At 37.7% G+C, this 19,239-nt stretch overlaps 1 protein-coding gene across 1 annotated transcript in view; it reads right to left on the bottom strand.

Moving 5' to 3' along the window:
* Positions 1–19,239, bottom strand: part of RYR3 (ryanodine receptor 3) — a 626,037-nt gene that overhangs the window by 294,641 nt on the left and 312,157 nt on the right. The window contains exon 12 of the mRNA XM_066277226.1: positions 17,264–17,385. Coding sequence (XP_066133323.1) covers positions 17,264–17,385 — 122 coding nt within the window. The remainder of the gene's footprint in view (positions 1–17,263; positions 17,386–19,239) is intronic.

The raw sequence follows: 19,239 nt of genomic DNA, 5'->3' as shown, positions 1-19,239 counted from the left end.
ATATAATGACATTATCACAAAGAAGCAGGGGGAGGAGAGAACAATACCGAAGCAAAGGTGCTTTCTTTACTTGTTAAGCTTACATTCATTTGTTTCAACTTGAATACATACCGAGCTCTCTAGAGCACCCACTAGGAAAATAACTTTAAAATATTTAAATCTCAACAAAGGAATTAAAATGATACACTAGAAAATATTCAATACAAAATAAGGCAGTAGAGAAGAATAGAGAAACAAAAAGGACATGAAACAAAAATCACAGAGTGAGTCACAGACATAAATCCAACTATTTGAATAATTACATTGTCCATAAGTAGATTACGCACACCAATAAAAGGAAAAGATTGTCGAACTACATTTTAAAAATCTATTGTATGCTATTTATAAGACACATTGTATAGATTTGACACCAATAGGTTGACAATAAAAGGACTGAAGAAAGTGATACCATACAATCAGCAACCATAATCTGAATCTAAGGCATTTGAAGAGGCTCGGGAAGACATACTTTAAGACAAATAATGTTCATAGAGGAAAAAAGGGAGAATGTTAGTAATTATGAGTCAATTTATCAGGAATATATATCTATTATAAACATAAGCAACCAACAACAAAACTCAAAATATGTGAAGCAAAAATGGACAGAATTAAGGGAGAAAAAGACAATTTGATAATAACAGTAATAGTTAGACTGTTCAACACCCCATTCTCAATCAGTTAATGTACATAATAAACTATAGGAATAAAGGACAAAACCATATGATCATCACAACAGACAATAAAATAATAATTTTATGTAATCTAACACTCATTCAAGATAAAACAAACAAAAAACACAAGAACCCTCAACAAACCAGGGACAGAAAAAAAAACTTCCTGAGCCTGATAAAGGGTGTGTATACAACCCTACAGCTAACATTATACTTAATGGTCAAAGACTTAATATTTCCCCCTAAGATTAGAAACAAGACAAGGATGTCTGTTTTCTTCACTTTCAATCCACATTGTAATGGATGGTCTAGCCAGCACAATTAAAAGAAAGAAGAAAGAAAGAAGAAAGAAAGAAAGAAAGAAAGAAAGAAAGAAAGAAAGAAAGAAAGAAAGAGAAAGAAAGAAAAAAGAAAGAAAGAAAGAAAGAAAGAAAGAAAGAAAGAAAGAAAGAGGGAGAGAGGGAGAAAAGGAGGAAAAGGGAAGGAAGGAAGGAAGGAAGGAAGGAAGGAAGGAAGGAAGGAAGGAAGGAAGGAAGGAAGGAAGGAAAGGGAAGGGAAGAAAGGGAAGAAGAAAAGGAAGGAAGGAAGGAAGGAAGGAAGGAAGGAAGGAAGGAAGGAAGGGAGGGAGGGAGGGAGAGAGGAAGGAAGGAAGGAAATCCATATTAGAAAGGAAAAAATAAAATCTCTATTCACCTATGACATGATCCTTCATGTAGAAAATTCTAAAGTATCCATACCAAACCCCCCCCCCCATTAAAACAAATAAAAAATGTCATTAAGTCATAGGATACATGATTGATATTTAAAAACCTGAATTCCTACATGTTAGTATTATGTAGATCAGCAATAAACAACCTAAAGTGAAATTTATAAAACAATTCTATTTGTATTGGTTTCAAAATACTTAGAAATAAAGTTTTCAAAGAAAGTGTAAGAGTTACATACTGAAAATTATATCTTCCTAAAAGGAATTCAATAAGAATAAATTAAAGAGAGATATTTTATATTTATGGATTGGAAGAGTCATTATTATTAAAATAATAAAAGTCCTCCCCAAACTTAATTTATAGATTAAATGCAATTTCTATCAAAATTTCAGCAGAGTTTTCTGCAGAAATAGACAAATTTACCCTAAATTTTATATGGGAATGTAAAGGACCCAGGAGAGCCAAAATAATTTGAAATGTACAAAATTGGAGGACTCGATCTGATTTTAATATTTACTATTATAAAACTATATTAATCAAGACAGTGCTGATTTGGCATAATAACAGGTACACAGATGGAATAGAACTGAGGGTCCAGAAATAAATGTTTACATTTATGGTCACCTGATTTTTGACAAAGGTGTTTAGGCAAAATGATATAGAAAGGACAAATTTTTAACAGACTGTGCAGGGACAATAAGATGGCCATACAATTCACATTCAAAAGATAAATTTAAATCCTTACCTCACATCACACACAAAATTGATTCAAAATGGATCATAGATCTAAATATACGAGCTAAAATTATAAAACTTTGAGGAAAAAAAAAAGGAGAAAATCTTGGCAACTTTGGGTTAGGCAAAGAGTTTTTAGATATGACGACCAAAAATATGATCCATGAACAAAGATAATGTTAAATTAGAGTTCCTCAAAATTAAAATTTTGATGCTAAAAACCCCCACAAAACACCATTAAGAAAATGAGAAAAGATGACGTCAGAGTAATAGCGGGGTAGGAAGTGATACAGATAAATCTCCCCCAAAACTCAACAAGATCTTCAACCAGAAACAGAAAAACCTATCCTTGGAGCCTCCAGATGTTTTGCAATACACCCAAAGGTATGGTAGAGCGAAAAATTGGCTAAATATATAACCAAACCCCAAAGGAAATAGGGAGTAAGAAATGCTCTGCCTTCCTCACTAACCTAAACAGAGTGGTATTCTCTGGGAACTGTGAATATAGAAACTGAGGCGGGCAAAGGGGGTGAATAGATCCAGGCTGCGGCACAAACGGCTGAACCAGGCTGTGGCACGGAGATCCAAGCCAAGGAAAAACTGTTCCTGTGGCAACCCGGGCAATACAAGCTAACACTCGCGCCAAACCCAGACAAAGAAAGACAAGTGGGGCAGCCATTTTACCCAACCCCCTGGTCGGCGCGCACAGATAGAGGGCGAGAGATTCCTTCCAAAGCCCCGGGAGTGTGCACATGTGTTGTCCCACAGAGAGGCAGAGTCAGAGGCCTTTGTGTGGACCGAAAGCGGAATCTCTGGGCAGCCCCAGCACCCTGGAAAAGCCGTGTACAGGAGGGAGTGAGAACTAATTCCAGTGGTGGAACTTTTCCGTGCTGGTGGGGGTTTCACTCAGAGGGAAACGCGGCCGGCCTGATATCCTGGTCTGCACGTGCAGACAGTGAGCGAGAGATTCCTCCGAGTGCCTCGGCAGTGCGCGCCCGTGTTATCGCACAGAGGGGCAGAGTCAGGGGCCTTTGTGTGGGCCAAAGCGGAATCTCGGGCCGCCCCAGCGCCTTGCAAAAGCCGCGCACGGGGACGGAGCAAGAGCCAATTCCAATGCTGGAGCTTTTCCATGTGGTTGGGGGTTTCACTCAGAGCGTGAGACTGCTGGCCTGATATCCTGGTCTGCGCACGCAGATAGTGAGCGAGAGTTTCCTCCAAGTGCCCCAGGAGTGGGCACCCACCTGTGTTACTGGACAGAGTGGCAGAGCCAGAGGTCTTTGAGTGAGCGGAAAGCCCGCCTGATTATGCTAGCAGCTCTGACTGACTGAGCCTTACCCAGAGCCCTGTGCTGAGTGGAAATACAGTGGGGGGTTGCCAGCTCTTTGAGCCTCTTACTATCCAGGCAGAGGCAGCAGCAACCCCATAGTTGGATTATCAGGCTACTAATTGAGGAAGGAAAGACTAGGAGAAAGGCTCCAGGAACACGGACTCTGTCACTGTCGGAGCCTATAAATGCTAATGAGCCTCGACTGCCAACGAGACTAAAGCACAATACATGACATTGCCATAGAGACTTATTAACTGTAAACCTCTACCTGAGCATGTCAAAGGGGCAGAACCTGGGGTACAGAGTCACCAACCAGGAAGAGGGAGAGAAAAGAAAAAGCAAGAAGATAACCTCTCAAAATCAAGAATAATCCACAGACTTTATAACCTATCCCATTTTATTATATTTGTTCGTTTGTTTCTATTATCTTCATTCTTGATATTTTTTTTTCCTCCTCCAATTTGGCTGATTAACTCTCTGCCGGTCTTACTCTCTCCTCTCCTTGAACTACACTACCCATAAGTGTTACATCTCCCATTATCTTTTCTTTCCTCTTCCTTTCTCTCTATGAGGGTTGCACTCCAAAACCCTTAACTCTCTCTCTCTCTCTCCTCTTTTTTCTTTTTTTAGTGGTTCCCTCTTTTTTTCTCTCTCTCTTTTTCTTTTCTCCCTCTATATTAGTTTCTTCCTTTCTCCTTTACATCTCCTCTCATTCAAACCTCAATAACAAACAAATTATCTTATCTGGGACTCAAACTTATGTTTGTGGCATTTTGGGGGGTTTTTACTTCACCTGTTTAACTCACTAGCAGTGCTCCCATCCCTGGCTCTCCATATTATCTAGTTCTTGTTCCACTAAATACAATAGTAATTTTTTAATTTGTCCCCCCATTTTTCTGTTTCCCTCTTATTCCTCTCATGATAACTCTTAGTCAACCAACACCTAAAAGCAAATCATTTTATTCTTGACCCAAATTTTTTCCTTATCTGCTTTTTGTGGGTCCATATCCCCTTCTTTTTTCTTTCCTTTTTTTTTTTTTTGCCCCTTTATTACTTTTCCCCAATTCAGGCCCTCCATTACAGGCATTGTTTGTTATAATTCACAGATCACCACAAGATTTTATCAAGAAAGAGGGGAGAGGAAAAAAGGAGGGGGGAATAATTTCCTTTCTTTAAAATTTTTATTTTATTTTATTTTACTTTATTTCATTATTAATTTTTTTTAAAAAAACAACTCTTTTCGATTTTTTATATTTTTAACTTATTATTCTTTATTAAATCTCATTAATACTATCAACAAAACCACCCTCAGATGCCATTAAGGAAGAGAAAATTGAATATCATGGATACAAAAGAAAGAGAGGTAACACAGCTAGATGAGGAAAGTTCTATGGAGAAAAAATTTAATATATTGGAAACCTTGGAGCTAAATGACAGAAAATTCAAGATAGAAATCCTGAAAATCCTTCGATATATACAAGAAAACACAGAAAGGCAATTTAGTGAGCTCAGAAAACAACTCAATGAACACAAAGAATATATTTCCAAGGAAATTGAAACTATAAAAACAAATCAAACAGAGATGAAAAACTCAATTCACGAGCTGAAAAACGAAGTAACAAGCTTAGCTAATAGAACAGGTCAGATAGAAGAGAGGATTAGTGAAATAGAAGACAAGCAACTTGAGGCACAACAGAGAGAAGAAGAAAGAGACTCAAAAATTAAAAAAAAAATGAGATAGCCCTACAGGAATTATCAGACTCCATCAAAAAGAATAAAATAAGAATAATAGGTATATCAGAGGGAGAAGAGAGAGAAAATGGAATGGAGAACATACTCAAACAAATAATACATGAAAACTTCCCAAGCCTGTGGAAAGAACTAAAGCCTCAAGTTCAAGAAGCAAACAGAACGCCGAGTTTTCTTAACCCCAACAAACCTACTCCAAGGCATATCATAATGAAATTGGCACAAACCAACAGCAAAGAAAAAATTCTGAAGTCAGCCAGGGAAAAAAAAAGAATACAACATATAAAGGAAGGCCCATTAGATTATCATCAGATTTCTCAGCAGAAACTCTACAAGCTAGAAGAGAGTGGACCCCAATATTTAAAGTCCTGAAAGAGAGCAACTTTCAGCCACGAATACTATACCCATCAAAGCTATCCTTCAAATATGAAGGAGAAATAAAAACATTCACAGATACAGAAAAGATGAGGAAATTTATCATCAGAAAACCCCCACTCCAGGAATTACTAAAGGGGGTTCTCCAATCAGATACAGAGAAAAAAAACAAAAACAGAGCCACAAGTAAAAGCTCCAAGAAGAACACAATAAAACCAAATTTAAACTGTGACAACAACAAAAAGAAAGGGGAGGAGAAGATGGAGATTAACAGTAGCAAAGGACGATGGAGTACAAAAGTACTCACAAAATAGTTTGCTACAATGAACAGGGTAGGAACCCTTTTCATTACTTAAAGGTAACCACCATTGAAAAAACCACCACAGAGCACATGAGATAAAAAAGATAGCAACAGAGGAAAGATGTATGGAATACAACCAAAAAAAACAAAAGATAGACAAACAAAAGAGAAGGATCAAACAAGACACAAAACTAACAGAAAGCAAGATATAAAATGGCAATAGGGAACTCACAAGTGTCAATAATTACACTAAATGTAAACGGATTAAACTCACCAATAAAAAAACACAGAGTAGCAGAATGGATTAAAAAAGAAATCCAACTGTATGCTGCCTACAGGAAACTCATCTAAGTAACAAGGATAAAAACAAATTCGAAGTGAAAGGCTGGAAAACAATACTCCAAGCAAATAACATCCAAAAAAAAGCAGGCGTAGCAATACTCATATCTGATAATGCTGACTACAAGACAGCAAAACTACTCAGAGACAAAAATGGCCATTTCATAATGGCTAAGGGGACACTGAATCAAGAAGACATAACAATTCTTAATATATATGCACCAAACCAAGGAGCACCAAAATATATAAGACAGCTACTTATTGACCTTAAAACAAAAACTGACAAAAATACAATCATACTTGGAGACCTCAATACACTGCTGACGGCTCTAAATCGGTCATCCAAACAGAGAATCAACAAAGACATAGTGGCCTTAAACAAAACACTAGAGTACCTGGATATGATAGACATCTACAGGACATTTCATCCCAAAGTGACTGAGTATACATTTTTCTCCAGTGTACATGGATCACTCTCAAGAATTGACCATATGTTGGGCCACAAAAACAACATCAGCAAATTCAGAAAAAATCGAAGTTGTACCAAGCATATTTTCTGATCATAAAGCCTTGAAACTAGAATTCAACTGCAAAAAAGAGGAAAAAAATCCCACAAAGGTGTGGAAACTACACAACATACTTTTACAAAATGAATGGGTCAAAGAAGAAATAAGTGCAGAGATCAAAAGATATATACAGACTAATGAAAATGACAATACGACATATCAGAATCTATGGGATGCAGCAAAAGCAGTGGTAAGAGGGAAGTTCATATCACTTCAGGCATATATGAACAAACAAGAGAGAGCCCAAGTGAACCACTTAACTTTACACCTTAAGGAACTAGAAAAAGAAGAACAAAGAAAACCCAAAACCAGCCGAAGAAAGGAGATAATAAAAATCAGAGCAGAAATAAATGAAATAGAGAACAGAAAAACTATAGAAAAAATTAATAGAACAAGGAGTTGGTTCTTTGAAAAGATCAACAAAATTGACAAACCCTTGGCAATACTTACCAAGGAAAAAAGAGAAAGAACTCATATAAACAAGATCCAGAATGAAAGAGGAGAAATCACCACGGACACCGTAGATATACAAAGAATTATTGTAGAATACTATGAAAAACTTTATGCCACTAAATTCAACAACCTAGAAGAAATGGATAAATTCCTAGAAAAATACAACCTTCCTAGACTGAGTCAAGAAGAAGCAGAAAGCCTAAACAGACCTATTAGTAGAGAAGAAATAGAAAAAACCATTAAAAACCTCCTCAAAAATAAAAGTCCAGGCCCTGATGGCTATACCAGCGAATTTTATCAAACATTCAAAGAAGACTTGTTTCCTATTCTACTCAAAGTCTTCCAAAAAATTGAAGAAGAAGCAATATTTCCAAACACATTTTATGAGGCTGACATAGCCCTCATACCAAAACCAGGCAAGACTGGCACAAAAAAAGAAAACTACAGACCAATATCTCTAATGAATACAGATGCTAAAATACTAAACAAAATATTAGCAAATCGAATACAACAACATATTAAAAAAATAATACATCATGATCAAGTGAGAATCTCAAGGATGGTTCCACATATGTAAAACGGTTAACATAATACACCATATCAACAAAACAAAGAACAAAAACCACATGATCTTATCAATAGACGCAGAAAAGGCTTTTGATAAAATACAACACAATTTTATGTTTAAGACTCTCAACAAAATGGGTATAGAAGGAAAATATCTCAACATGATAAAGGCCATATATGATAAACCATCAGCTAACATCATATTAAATGGCACTAAACTGAAGGCTTTCCCCCTTAAATCAAGAACAAGACAGGGCTGTCCACTCTCTCCACTCTTATTTAATGTGGTACTAGAGGTTCTAGCCACAGCAATCAGACAAGACAAAGAAATAAAAGGCATCCATAGCGGAAAAGAAGAGGTAAAGATATCACTTTTGGCAGATGATATGATCCTATACATCAAAACCCCCAAAGAATCCACAAAAAGACTACTAGAAACAATAAGCCAATACAGTAAGGTCGCAGGATAAAAAATTAACATACAGAAGTCAATAGCCTTTCTATATGCCAACAATGAAACAATTGAGAACGAACTCAAAAGAATAATCTCCTTCACGATTGCAACAACAAAAAAATAAAATACTTAGGAATAAACATAACAAAGAATGTAAAGGACTTATATAATGAAAACTATAAACCATTGTTAAGGGAAATCAAAAAAGATATAATGAGATGGAAGAATATACCTTGTTCTTGGTTAGGAAGAATAAATATAATCAAGATGGCTATATTACCCAAAGCAATATACAAATTTAATGAAATTCCCATCAAAATTCCAATGACATTTTTTAAAGAAATAGAGCAAAAAATCATCAGATTTATATGGAACTATAAAAAACCCCGAATAGCCAAAGCAATCCTAAAGAAAAAGAATGAAGCTGGGGGCATTACAATACCTGATTTCAAACTCTATTATAGGGCCACGACAATCAAAACAGCATGGTATTGGAAGAAAAATAGACACTCAGACCAATGGAACAGAATAGAAAGTCCAGAAATAAAACCACATATATATAGTCAAATAATTTTTGATAAAGGGGCCAACAACACACAATGGAGAAAAGAAAGCCTCTTCAATAAATGGTGCTGGGAAAACTGGAAAGCCACATGCAAAAAATGAAACTGGACTACAGTCTCTCCCCCTGTACTAAAATCAACTCAAAATGGATCAAAGATCTAAACATAAGACCTGAAACAGGTAAGTACATAGAAGAAGACATAGGTACTCAACTCATGGACCTGGGTTTTAAAGAGCATTTTATGAATTTGACTCCACAGGCAAGAGAAGTGAAGGCAAAAATTAATGAATGGGACTACATCAGACTAAGAAGTTTTTGCTCAGCAAGAGAAACTGATAACAAAATAAACAGAAAGCCAACTAAATGGGAAATGATATTTTCAAACAACAGCTCAGATAAGGGCCTAATATCCAAAATATACAAAGAACTCATAAAACTCAACAACAAACAAACAAACAATCCAATAAAAAAATGGGAAGAGGATATGAACAGACACTTCTCCCAGGAAGAAATACAAATGGCCAACAGATATATGAAAAGATGCTCATCTTCTTTAGTTATTAGAGAAATGCAAATCAAAACTGCAATGAGATACCACCTCACACCTGTTCGATTAGCTATTACTAGCAAGACAGGTAATAGCAAATGTTGGAGAGGCTGTGGAGAAAAAGGAACCCTCATACACTGTTGGTGGGAATGTAAAGTAGTACAACCATTATGGAAGAAAAGTATGGTGGTTCCTCAAAAAACTGAAAATAGAACTACCTTATGACCCAGCAATCCCTCTACTGGGTATATACCCCCAAAACTCAGAAACATTGATATGTAAAGACACATGCAGCCCCATGTTTGTTGCAGCATTGTTCACAGTGGCCAGGACATGGAAACAACCAAAAAGCCCGTCAATAGATGACTGGATAAAGAAGATGTGGCACATATACACTATGGAATACTACTCAGCCATAAGAAATGATGACATCAGATCATTTACAGCAAAATGGTGGGATCTTGATAACATGATATGAAGCGAAATAAGTAAATCAGAAAAAACCAGGAACTGCATTATTCCATACGTAGGTGGGACATAAAAGTGAAACTAAGAGACATTGATAAGAGTGTGGTGGTTAGGGGGGGGGAGGGGGAAAAGGGAGAGGGAAAGGGGGAGGGGGAGGGGCACAAAGAAAACTAGATAGAAGGTGACAGAGGACAATCTGACTTTGGGTGATGGGTATGCAACATAATTGAATGACAAGATAACCTGGACTTGTTATCTTTGAATATATGTATCCTGATTTATTGATGTCGCCCCATTAAAAAAATAAAGTTATTTAAAAAAAAGAATACCATAGAACTGTTCCAAAAGGAGAATTCTATCCCCATGTTTATGGCAGCATTGTTCACAGTGGTGAAGATCTGGAAACAACCCAAGTGTCCGTCAGTAGATGAGTGGATTAAAAAGCTCTGGTACATATATACTATGAAATACTACTCAGCCATAAGAAATGATGACATTGGATCATTTACAATAACATGGATGGACCTTGATAATATTATACAGAGTGAAATAAGTAAATCAGAAAAAACTAAGAACTATATAAATCCATACTTAGATGGGACATAAAAATGAGACTTAGAGACATGGACAAGAATGTGATGGTAATGAGGGTGGGGAGGAGGTGAGGAAGGAGAGAGAGGAGGTAGGGAGAGGGGAGGGGCACAAAGAAAACCAGATAGAAGATGAGGGAAACCAATTTGACTTTGGGTGAGGGGTATGCAACATAATCAAATGTCAAAATAATCTGGAGATGTTTTCTCTGAACATATGTACCCTGATTTATCAATGTCACTGTATTAAAATTAATAATAAAACAAAATGTAATAAAAAATGTAAAACAATGCCAAAAAAAAAAAAAAAAAGAAAAGAAAAAGAAAATGAGAAAAGTGGCCCTGGCCAGTGTGCAGTGGACAGAGCATTTTTCCAAAGCACCAAGGCTGCCAGTCTTAGCCCTGGTCAAAGCATGTATAAGAAGCAATCATTGGCTGCACAACTAAGTGGAGTAATGAGTTGATGCTTCTTTCTCTCTCTCTCCCTTCCTCTCTTTCAAATCAATTGGGAATGAAATGAGAAGAAAAGCCACAATCTAGGAGAAAATATTTGCAAATCATAAATCTATAAAAAAACAAACAGAAGATACAATGAACTCTCAAACCTCAATGTGAAGACAACAACCCAACTAAAAAATAGGCAAAAGACTTAACTGCACTTTACTGGAGAAGATACATCAATGATAGGCACATCAAAAGGTGTCCAAAATTATTAGTTATTTTGGGAATGCAAATTAAAACCACAACGACATACCTCTTCATATCCACTAAAATGACTACTATAAGAAAAGTCAGACTATAACAACAGTAGGCAAGGATGGAACTTCATACGTTTCTGAATGCAATGTAAAATGGTGTAGCTGCTTTGGGAAACAAGTGTTCAGTTTCTTAAAACTAAACACGCCCAAGTGTCCACTGATGGATGAATGGGTAAACAAAGTGTGGTGTTTATATACAATATAATAACATTCAACCTTAAAAAGTAATGAAAGTCTATAGCACATGCTGCAATATAAACCTTAAAGATATTTTTGTTAAGTAAATAAACCGGACCAACAAAAAAAATACTGTATGATTCCACTTACATGAAGTACTTAGAATAGTTAAATTCATAGAAGTAGAAAGTAGAATCATGGTGCTAGAGGGAGGGGAGCTCAGGGAATTTTGTTTAATTGGTATGAAATTTCAGTTTGAGATGATGCAAAAGTTCTGGAGTTGGAGAGTGGTGATGGTTGTACAATAGTTTGAATGCACTTAATGTCACTAAGTTATACACTTAAAAATGGTCCAAAAATATTAAAAAGTTAAACATAAATTAATACATGACTAAGTAATTCTATTCCTAGGTATTTACCCCAAATAAATGAAAACATATCCAAAAACTTTTACCCCAATATCCATAGAAGCATTATTGATAATCACCAAAAATAGAAATAATCCAATTGTTTCTCAATTGATGAATAAAACAGAATGTGAAGTGTGTCTGTCACTGTCTCTTTTTATAGAGATAACATTATATGTGTGTTATATGTACATATATATCTTCTGTATTTATTGTATATATATACAATCATTCAAATGCAAACATATATACATTTATGTATGTATATATATGTCTATATCTCTACCTGGTACATATACAAGAAGACTATTCTTCAGCAGTACAAAGAAACAGATCATTGTGAGCTGTAACAGAACAGGGGCAACCCTAAAAATGTAATGCTAAGTAAAAGGGCCCAGTTCAAAAGGCCATATATTGCATGATTTAATTTACCAATTTAATATATTAAGTTGTGACAGAAAGTAGACCACTGGTTGCCTAAGGCTGGGGGTGGCAACTGGTATAAACAGCAGTGGACGGAAGGAATCATTCTGCGGTGACGGAAATGTTTAAAACTGAATTAGTGATTGTTGTATGGTTCTGTAAGTTTATTAAAATTCACTGCTTTGTACACTCAAAGAGCTGAATTCTATGATATGTAAATTATAACCCAATAAAGCTGTTTAAAAATAATTTCCTCATTGTCAAGCATTTAACTCTCATTTACCCTTTTTTTTTTTTAAAAAAAAAACAGCTTTATTGAGATATAATTCACATATCATACTACACTCTAAAGGGTGCAATTCAATGGTTTAATGCTTTTTTAGTATATTTAAAGAGTTGTGCAATCATGTCAATTTTAGAATTTTTCATCAGCTCTGCTTAAAATCCCACAACTATTAATAGTTGCTCCCCTTGTCCCCTATGACTACCTGTACACAACCACAAATCTACTTTCTATCTCTATAGATTTGTCTATTCTGGACATTTTATATCGAGGAAATCATATCATACATTGTCATTCATGTCTGGCTTCTTTCTCTTAGCATAATGTTTTCAAGGTTCATCTACGTTGTAGGGTACGTCATCACCACATCCTTCTCATAGACAAATCATATTACATTGTAAGGATACAGCATATTTTAATTATCCATTCATCAGTTGAATGTTTGGGTTGTTTTCAGTTTTTGGCTATTATGAATAATGCTGCTTTAAACATTTGTGTACTACCTAGAAGTGAAATTGCTGGATCATATGGTAACTCTATGTGTAACTTTTTGAGGAATTTCCAGACTATACTTCAAAGTGGCTGTGACATTTTACATTCCTATCAGAAGTATATGAAGATTCTGATTTCTCCACAACCTGTCCCACAATTCTTATTAACAGTCTTTTGGATTATAGCCATTCTCCTGGGAATAAAGTATTGTTCTCTCTCTGTAGTTTTGATTTGCATTTTCCTGATGGATAATGATGCCAAACATCCTCTCATATGCTTATTGGCTATTTGTATATCTTAGGAGAAATGGCTATTTAAATCCTTGGCTCATTTTTAAATTGGCCCATTTGTTTTCTTAATGTTTAGTTGTGAGAGTTCTTTATTCTAGATACAAGTCCCTTATCAGATATATGATTTGCAAATATTCCATACTATTATGTGGGTTGTTTTTTTCACTTGCTTGATGGTGCTCTTCACAGCAAAAATATTTTTAATTTTGATAAACTTCAATTTCTTTATTTTTTAATTGTGTTGCTATTATTTTCAGAATAAATTGAAGAAACCACTGACTAAAACAAAGTTATAAAAAATTAAGCTGATGTTTTCTTTTCCACATATTAAAGTTTTAGGTCTTATAATTCAGTCTTTGATTCACTTGGAATTATTATTTTTTGTACATGTGTGACGTAGGGGTCACTAACTTTTAAGCAAGCTATAGGGGCAGAGGTTGAGAGAACTGGGGTCAGATAAATAAACCTGTCTACCTTGAAAGTGATGGCCCTATAATAGTCTAGAGACTACACAAAAAACTCATTTTTATGTGTAGCTATCTTCTTTTTGCTTATACCTAGCCATACATTCTTAAACCCCTTCTCTGAAGAAGGGGAACAAGCCTGGATGTAATTTGGCATAGAAAGAAGGGACTGTTTTGCTTACGGATCACAGAAAATCAGTAGCAGAGCCAAAAGCAGACAAAGGCCTCAGTTCCATCCTCTCGCAGGAATACCTCTATTGCCTGCTTTCCTTTCTCCAGTTTAGTAACAGGACCCCTGAGTTTTGCTGGGCACATAGTCAACCAACCGGAGATTATATTTCTCAACCTCTCTACAGCTAAGTGTGGCAAGATAACTAAGTATTAGCCGACAGACTTCAAAATGAAGTGATCTACTTTTGGTACATGTATTTTAAGAAAAAGATTACTTTCCTTCCACTTCTTCCTTCTTCCTCCTTTTGCAGGAGAGCCCTCAGACATGGTGCTAGTAAGGGATTTTTTTTTTTTTTTGTATTTTTCTGAAGCTAGAAACGGGGAGAGACAGCCAGACAGACTCCCGCATGCACCCAACCGGGATTCACCTGGCATGCCCACCAGGGGGCGACACTCTGCCCACCAGGGGGCGATGCTCTGCCCCTCTGGGGTGTCGCTCTGCTGCAACCAGAGCCTCTCTAGTGCCTGGGGCAGAGGCCAAGGAGCCATCCCCAGCGCCCGGGCCATCTTTGCTCCAATGGAGCCTTGGCTGTGGGAGGGGAAGAGAGAGACAGAGAGGAAGGAGAGGGGGAGGGGTGGAGAAGCAGATGGGCGCTTCTCCTGTGTGCCCTGGCCGGGAATCGAACCCGGGACTTCTGCACGCCAGGCCGATGCTCTACCACTGGCCAACCGGCCAGGGCTTAGTAAGGGACTTTTGATCATGTAATGAAGGAAACATAACAGGAAAGTGGTTGTCAACTGTGGCTGAATGTAAGAATCATCTGGGGATATTTACTTAAAAGCTGGTCTTTGTTAATTTGAAAAGATATAGGCACCCCTATGTTCATTCCAGTATTATTTACAATAGCCAAGAGATGGTAACAACTTAAGTGTCCGTCAATAGATGAATGAGTAAAGAAGATGAGGTACATATATACAATGAATATTCCTCAGCCATAAAAAGTGAAATCTTGCATTTATGACAACATGGAAGGACCTAGAAGGTATTATTCTAAGTGAAATAAGTCGGACAGAGAAAGACAAGTAGCATATAATTTCACTTATATGTAGAATCTAATGAACAAAATAAACCAACAAAATAGAAACAAACAACATAGATACAGAGAACAGACTGACAGCTGTCAGAGGGGAGAGGGTGTCGGGAGCTGGGTGAAATGGGTGAAGGGAACAGAAATAACTCATAGACACAGTCAATAGTATGGTGATTACCAGAGGAAAAGAGCGGTGGGGCAGGTAGAGGAGGGTAAAGGGGTTTAAATGGTGATGGAAGGAGACTTGACTTGGGGTGGTGAACACACAATACAATATACAGATGATGAATTATGAGTTATATACTTGAAAGCTATATAATTTTATTAACCAATGTCACCTCAATAAATTCAATAAAGTCTTTTTTTAAAGAAGAGATGGTACATATATACAATGAAATATTACTCAGCCATAAAGAATGAAATCTGGCCATTTGTGAAAACATGGAAAGACCTAGAGGGTGTTTTGCTAGAGGTTGATTTCACTTATATGTAGAATCTAAAAAATAGACAAAACAGGAACAAACCAATAAATACAGAAGAAAAACAAAACTGATGGTTCCCAGAAGGGAAGGGGTTGGGGAATAAGTGAAAAAGGTAGAAGAGAATAAAAAGTACAACTTGCCTATAATAAAAAATAGTTATACAGGGGTGTCAAATAGAGCTCAAGTAATATAGTCAATAATATTTTATTATGTCAGATGGTTAGTAAACTTACTGGTGTGATCACTTTGTAAGTAAGGCTTATAAATATCTAATCATTATGTTATATACCTGAGACAAATAGAATACTATATGTCAACTCTAACTGAAAAATAAAAATTTTAAAAATCTAATAAAAGAAAAACAAAAGCTCTGGTGTTTGGATCTCACCCCAGAGATTGTGATGCAGCTGGTTTGAAGTGCCTCCGGGAGATCAGGATGTTTAAAGCTCCCTAGATGACTGTAACGCATGACCAAGGTTAAGACCTCGACTCCTGGGAAGTGGTTTGCAATCTTTAGCAGCATAAGCATCAACTGGAGGGCTATTAAAACACCATTTTCTGGAGGACCACTCCCAGGTGTTTCATTTAGTAAGGTAGGGTGAAACCTAAGAATTTGTAAGTTCTCTGGTGATGCGGCTGTGCTGGTGGTCTAGGGACACACAAAACCCGTAGGAGATCTGAAAGCAGCAAGACAGAAGAAACCTGCCCCAGAAGCCAGCCACTTCCCTTGAAGCACTCACCAACCCTATCATATTACCTTAACAAAAGATAAAAGTTTATCCTGAACTATAACAGCAATTTAGCTTATATCCTCACACATATTTCTTGGAACGCATTGTTTTAACAGGATGAAAAGTTAAGGTATACTTTTTTTGTTTCTCTTTTTATGCAATTTCACATGTGAAATCTAAACCCTCTTGGCTTTGGAGATATCTTCCTGCAAGAGGATGGATTGGAACACTGCATGTTTACAACAGAATCCATGCCTCACGGTACTTGGTGAGCACAGTGCACAGAGTTCTATTTTGGCAGCCATTGTTAAGGCTGGGGGGATTATGATCCACGCAGGCGGTTCCTTTTCCCATTTAAGTCCCAGTCACGGTTGGGTAACTCAAGGGTTCCGATGCAAATTTACTTGGATGCAAACCATAGCAATGCCTCTGAATGGTGAGAAAGCCTTTCTAAATAGCAGAGTGGATCTGTGTCTTCCCTCTCCTCACCTCTTCACACACTAATGCAAAAGGGACTCAGAGCACTGCAGCCTCTTGCTTAATGCTCATGACACCAATGCTTGGATAGTTGTTGGGCAGAGAGAAAAGCTGGTAGGTCACCTGCATGGGATATACGTTTCAGTCCCAAGCTCTCCTTGGTAGAACTCTTGGCTAGTGTTAAATTACTTCCTGAACATGCTCACAGTATTAAAAGAAGGTACGCAGCTGGGACTGGAAGGCAGTAGAGTCAGAGGCAGATTTACGGCGAGCACACAGGGCACGTGCCCTGGGCCCCGACTTCTGAAGGGCCCCGCAAAACCCCAACTCTATACTTTTTTCTAATGACACCAAGTTTGGTTTCATATTTGCAATTTTAACATTAATAGCACATAATATTTTTTATTTATTTTAAAATATGGTTAACATGTATTTTTATTTTCCCTTTCTCTCTCTCTTTTTTAAGGGGCTCAATATTTTCATCTGCGCCCGGGGCTTCAACCGACCTTAATCTGCCTCTGTATAGAGTAGAAACAGAGAGAGACAGACAGGGAAGGAACTCACCTTACAAACTGGCTGAATAAGGCTGTCGTGTTGCGGATGATCCGAGCAGCCTGGGACTCCTCCTGCTGGCATCGCTGCAGGGTGAGCCCGTCGTCCATGTGCCCTTCCTGATGGAGTATGACCTGCAGGGCAGAGCGCAGCGCCTGGGTGACACACGCTCCAGCGCGGGGCAGTCAGCACTCTTGCAGTTTCCCTCCACCTCGTACTTTCTCCCCCCCCCAAGCTCCCTTGGGTCCATTTTGAAAATGGGACATTAACACAGTTATTTTGCCCATATGCCCTAGTACTGACATGGGAATCATTCTTGAGACACGATGCTTTTATGAAAATAAAATTTTATGTGCCACCGTGGTATGAATTGTAATAAATTCCTTGGGCCTAGATGGCCAATTTGAAATGGGGAAAATATACCTAGATTTTTCTCTTAAAGTGAACACAAAACCGAACTCTTGGACATGGAAAAAAGTCATTTTGTGAGCGCTTTTCCTTCAGAGATAAATTGAGGAAGAAGAAAGTTACATTAAAGCAAAGCCCTCTACTGAGATGAGGCTTGGCTTCCCTCCTGAAAGACAGCCACACTGGGTTAGCTTTGTGTTGAACTGGGGATCCAGCTCAGGACGGGAGTTTGCCTCGCAGGGAGGCCAGAGGGCAGGCGGGAAAGCAGAGGCTCTGTGGGATCAGAAACCAGAGTTCTAGTCCTGCTGTGCTCTTCCCGGCTGTGGGACCAGAGGCAAGGTACTTAACCTCTCTGCTTCAACTTCACCATCGGCAAATGGACTTAGCTTAAAGGGTCGTTTGGAAGATTAGATGATTTACATGTAAATCATTAGGCATGTTTCCTAGAATATGAGGTACTCAATGAATGTTTGATACAAGGGGCTGTATATTACTGATCTCAGATCTGTTATCTGGAAGCTAAGTGTACCTATTGATCACCAATGACATCATGATACGATTTTAGTGTAGAGCTTGCAGCTTTTGGTAAGGAGGTCAGTAGTTCTTCCTTTAAAAGGGTGTAGTATGACCTGACCTGTGGTGGCGCAGTGGATAAGGCGTTGACCTGGAAATGCTGAGGTTGCCGGTTCGAAACCCTGGGCTTGCCTGGTCAAGGCACATATGGGAGTTGATGCTTCCAGCTCCTCCCCGCTGTCTCTCTCTCCTCTCTCTCTCTCTCTCTCTCTCTCTCCCCCCTTTCTCTCTCTCTCTCTCCTCTCTAAAATGAATAAATAAATAAAAAATTAAAAAAGGGTCTAGTATGTGCAGATATTAATTGGGATGTTTTGACTCTAGTTCAAATCAGGGTCAAATCTTGATTCAAGACCCTAGCATGGTTTCCTTTTGATGTAAATGAAGGGAGGTAGGTACCGGGTGATTGGAGGTGGTGGTGGTCAGTCTATATGTCAAATAAATAAAACATATGGCTTTAGACAATATCTTTAAAGATTTTTTTGGTCTTTCTCATTCTTAGCACAGAGACAACTTATTTCATTTCCAGGTGAAATTTCTCTTTTTTCTTCTTCTGATGGTATGCCCTGATACAGTGCTTTCACACAGGAAGTAAAAAAAATAGCAAAAGTTTCTGTGCTATATCTTCTCCACAGGCAATTTTAGAACATTCTCATCACCCTGAAAAGAAACCTCACACACTTCAGCCTTCACTCTATAGTACTCTCACCCCCCAACGCTCCCCCTTGCCCTACCCCTAAACAACCGCTAATCTATTTTTCTTTCCTTTCTATTGAATTGATTGGGGTGACACTGGTTAATAAAATTATACAGGCGCACAATTCTACAACACATCATCTGTACACTGTACTGTGTGTTCAACACCCTAAGTCAAGTCTCCATCTATTACCATTTACTCTCCAGACCTTCCTCCTCCTCCACCTACCCTCAGCCCCTCTCCCTAGTAATCACCACACTGCTGTGACCATGAGATTTTCTTTTTCCCATTTTTGCTTAATTGGTCCACCTAC

This window comes from Saccopteryx bilineata, chromosome 4 (assembly GCF_036850765.1).
Source record: "Saccopteryx bilineata isolate mSacBil1 chromosome 4, mSacBil1_pri_phased_curated, whole genome shotgun sequence".
NCBI lineage: Eukaryota > Metazoa > Chordata > Mammalia > Chiroptera > Emballonuridae > Saccopteryx > Saccopteryx bilineata.
This window is presented reverse-complemented; position numbering and strand designations above follow the sequence as displayed.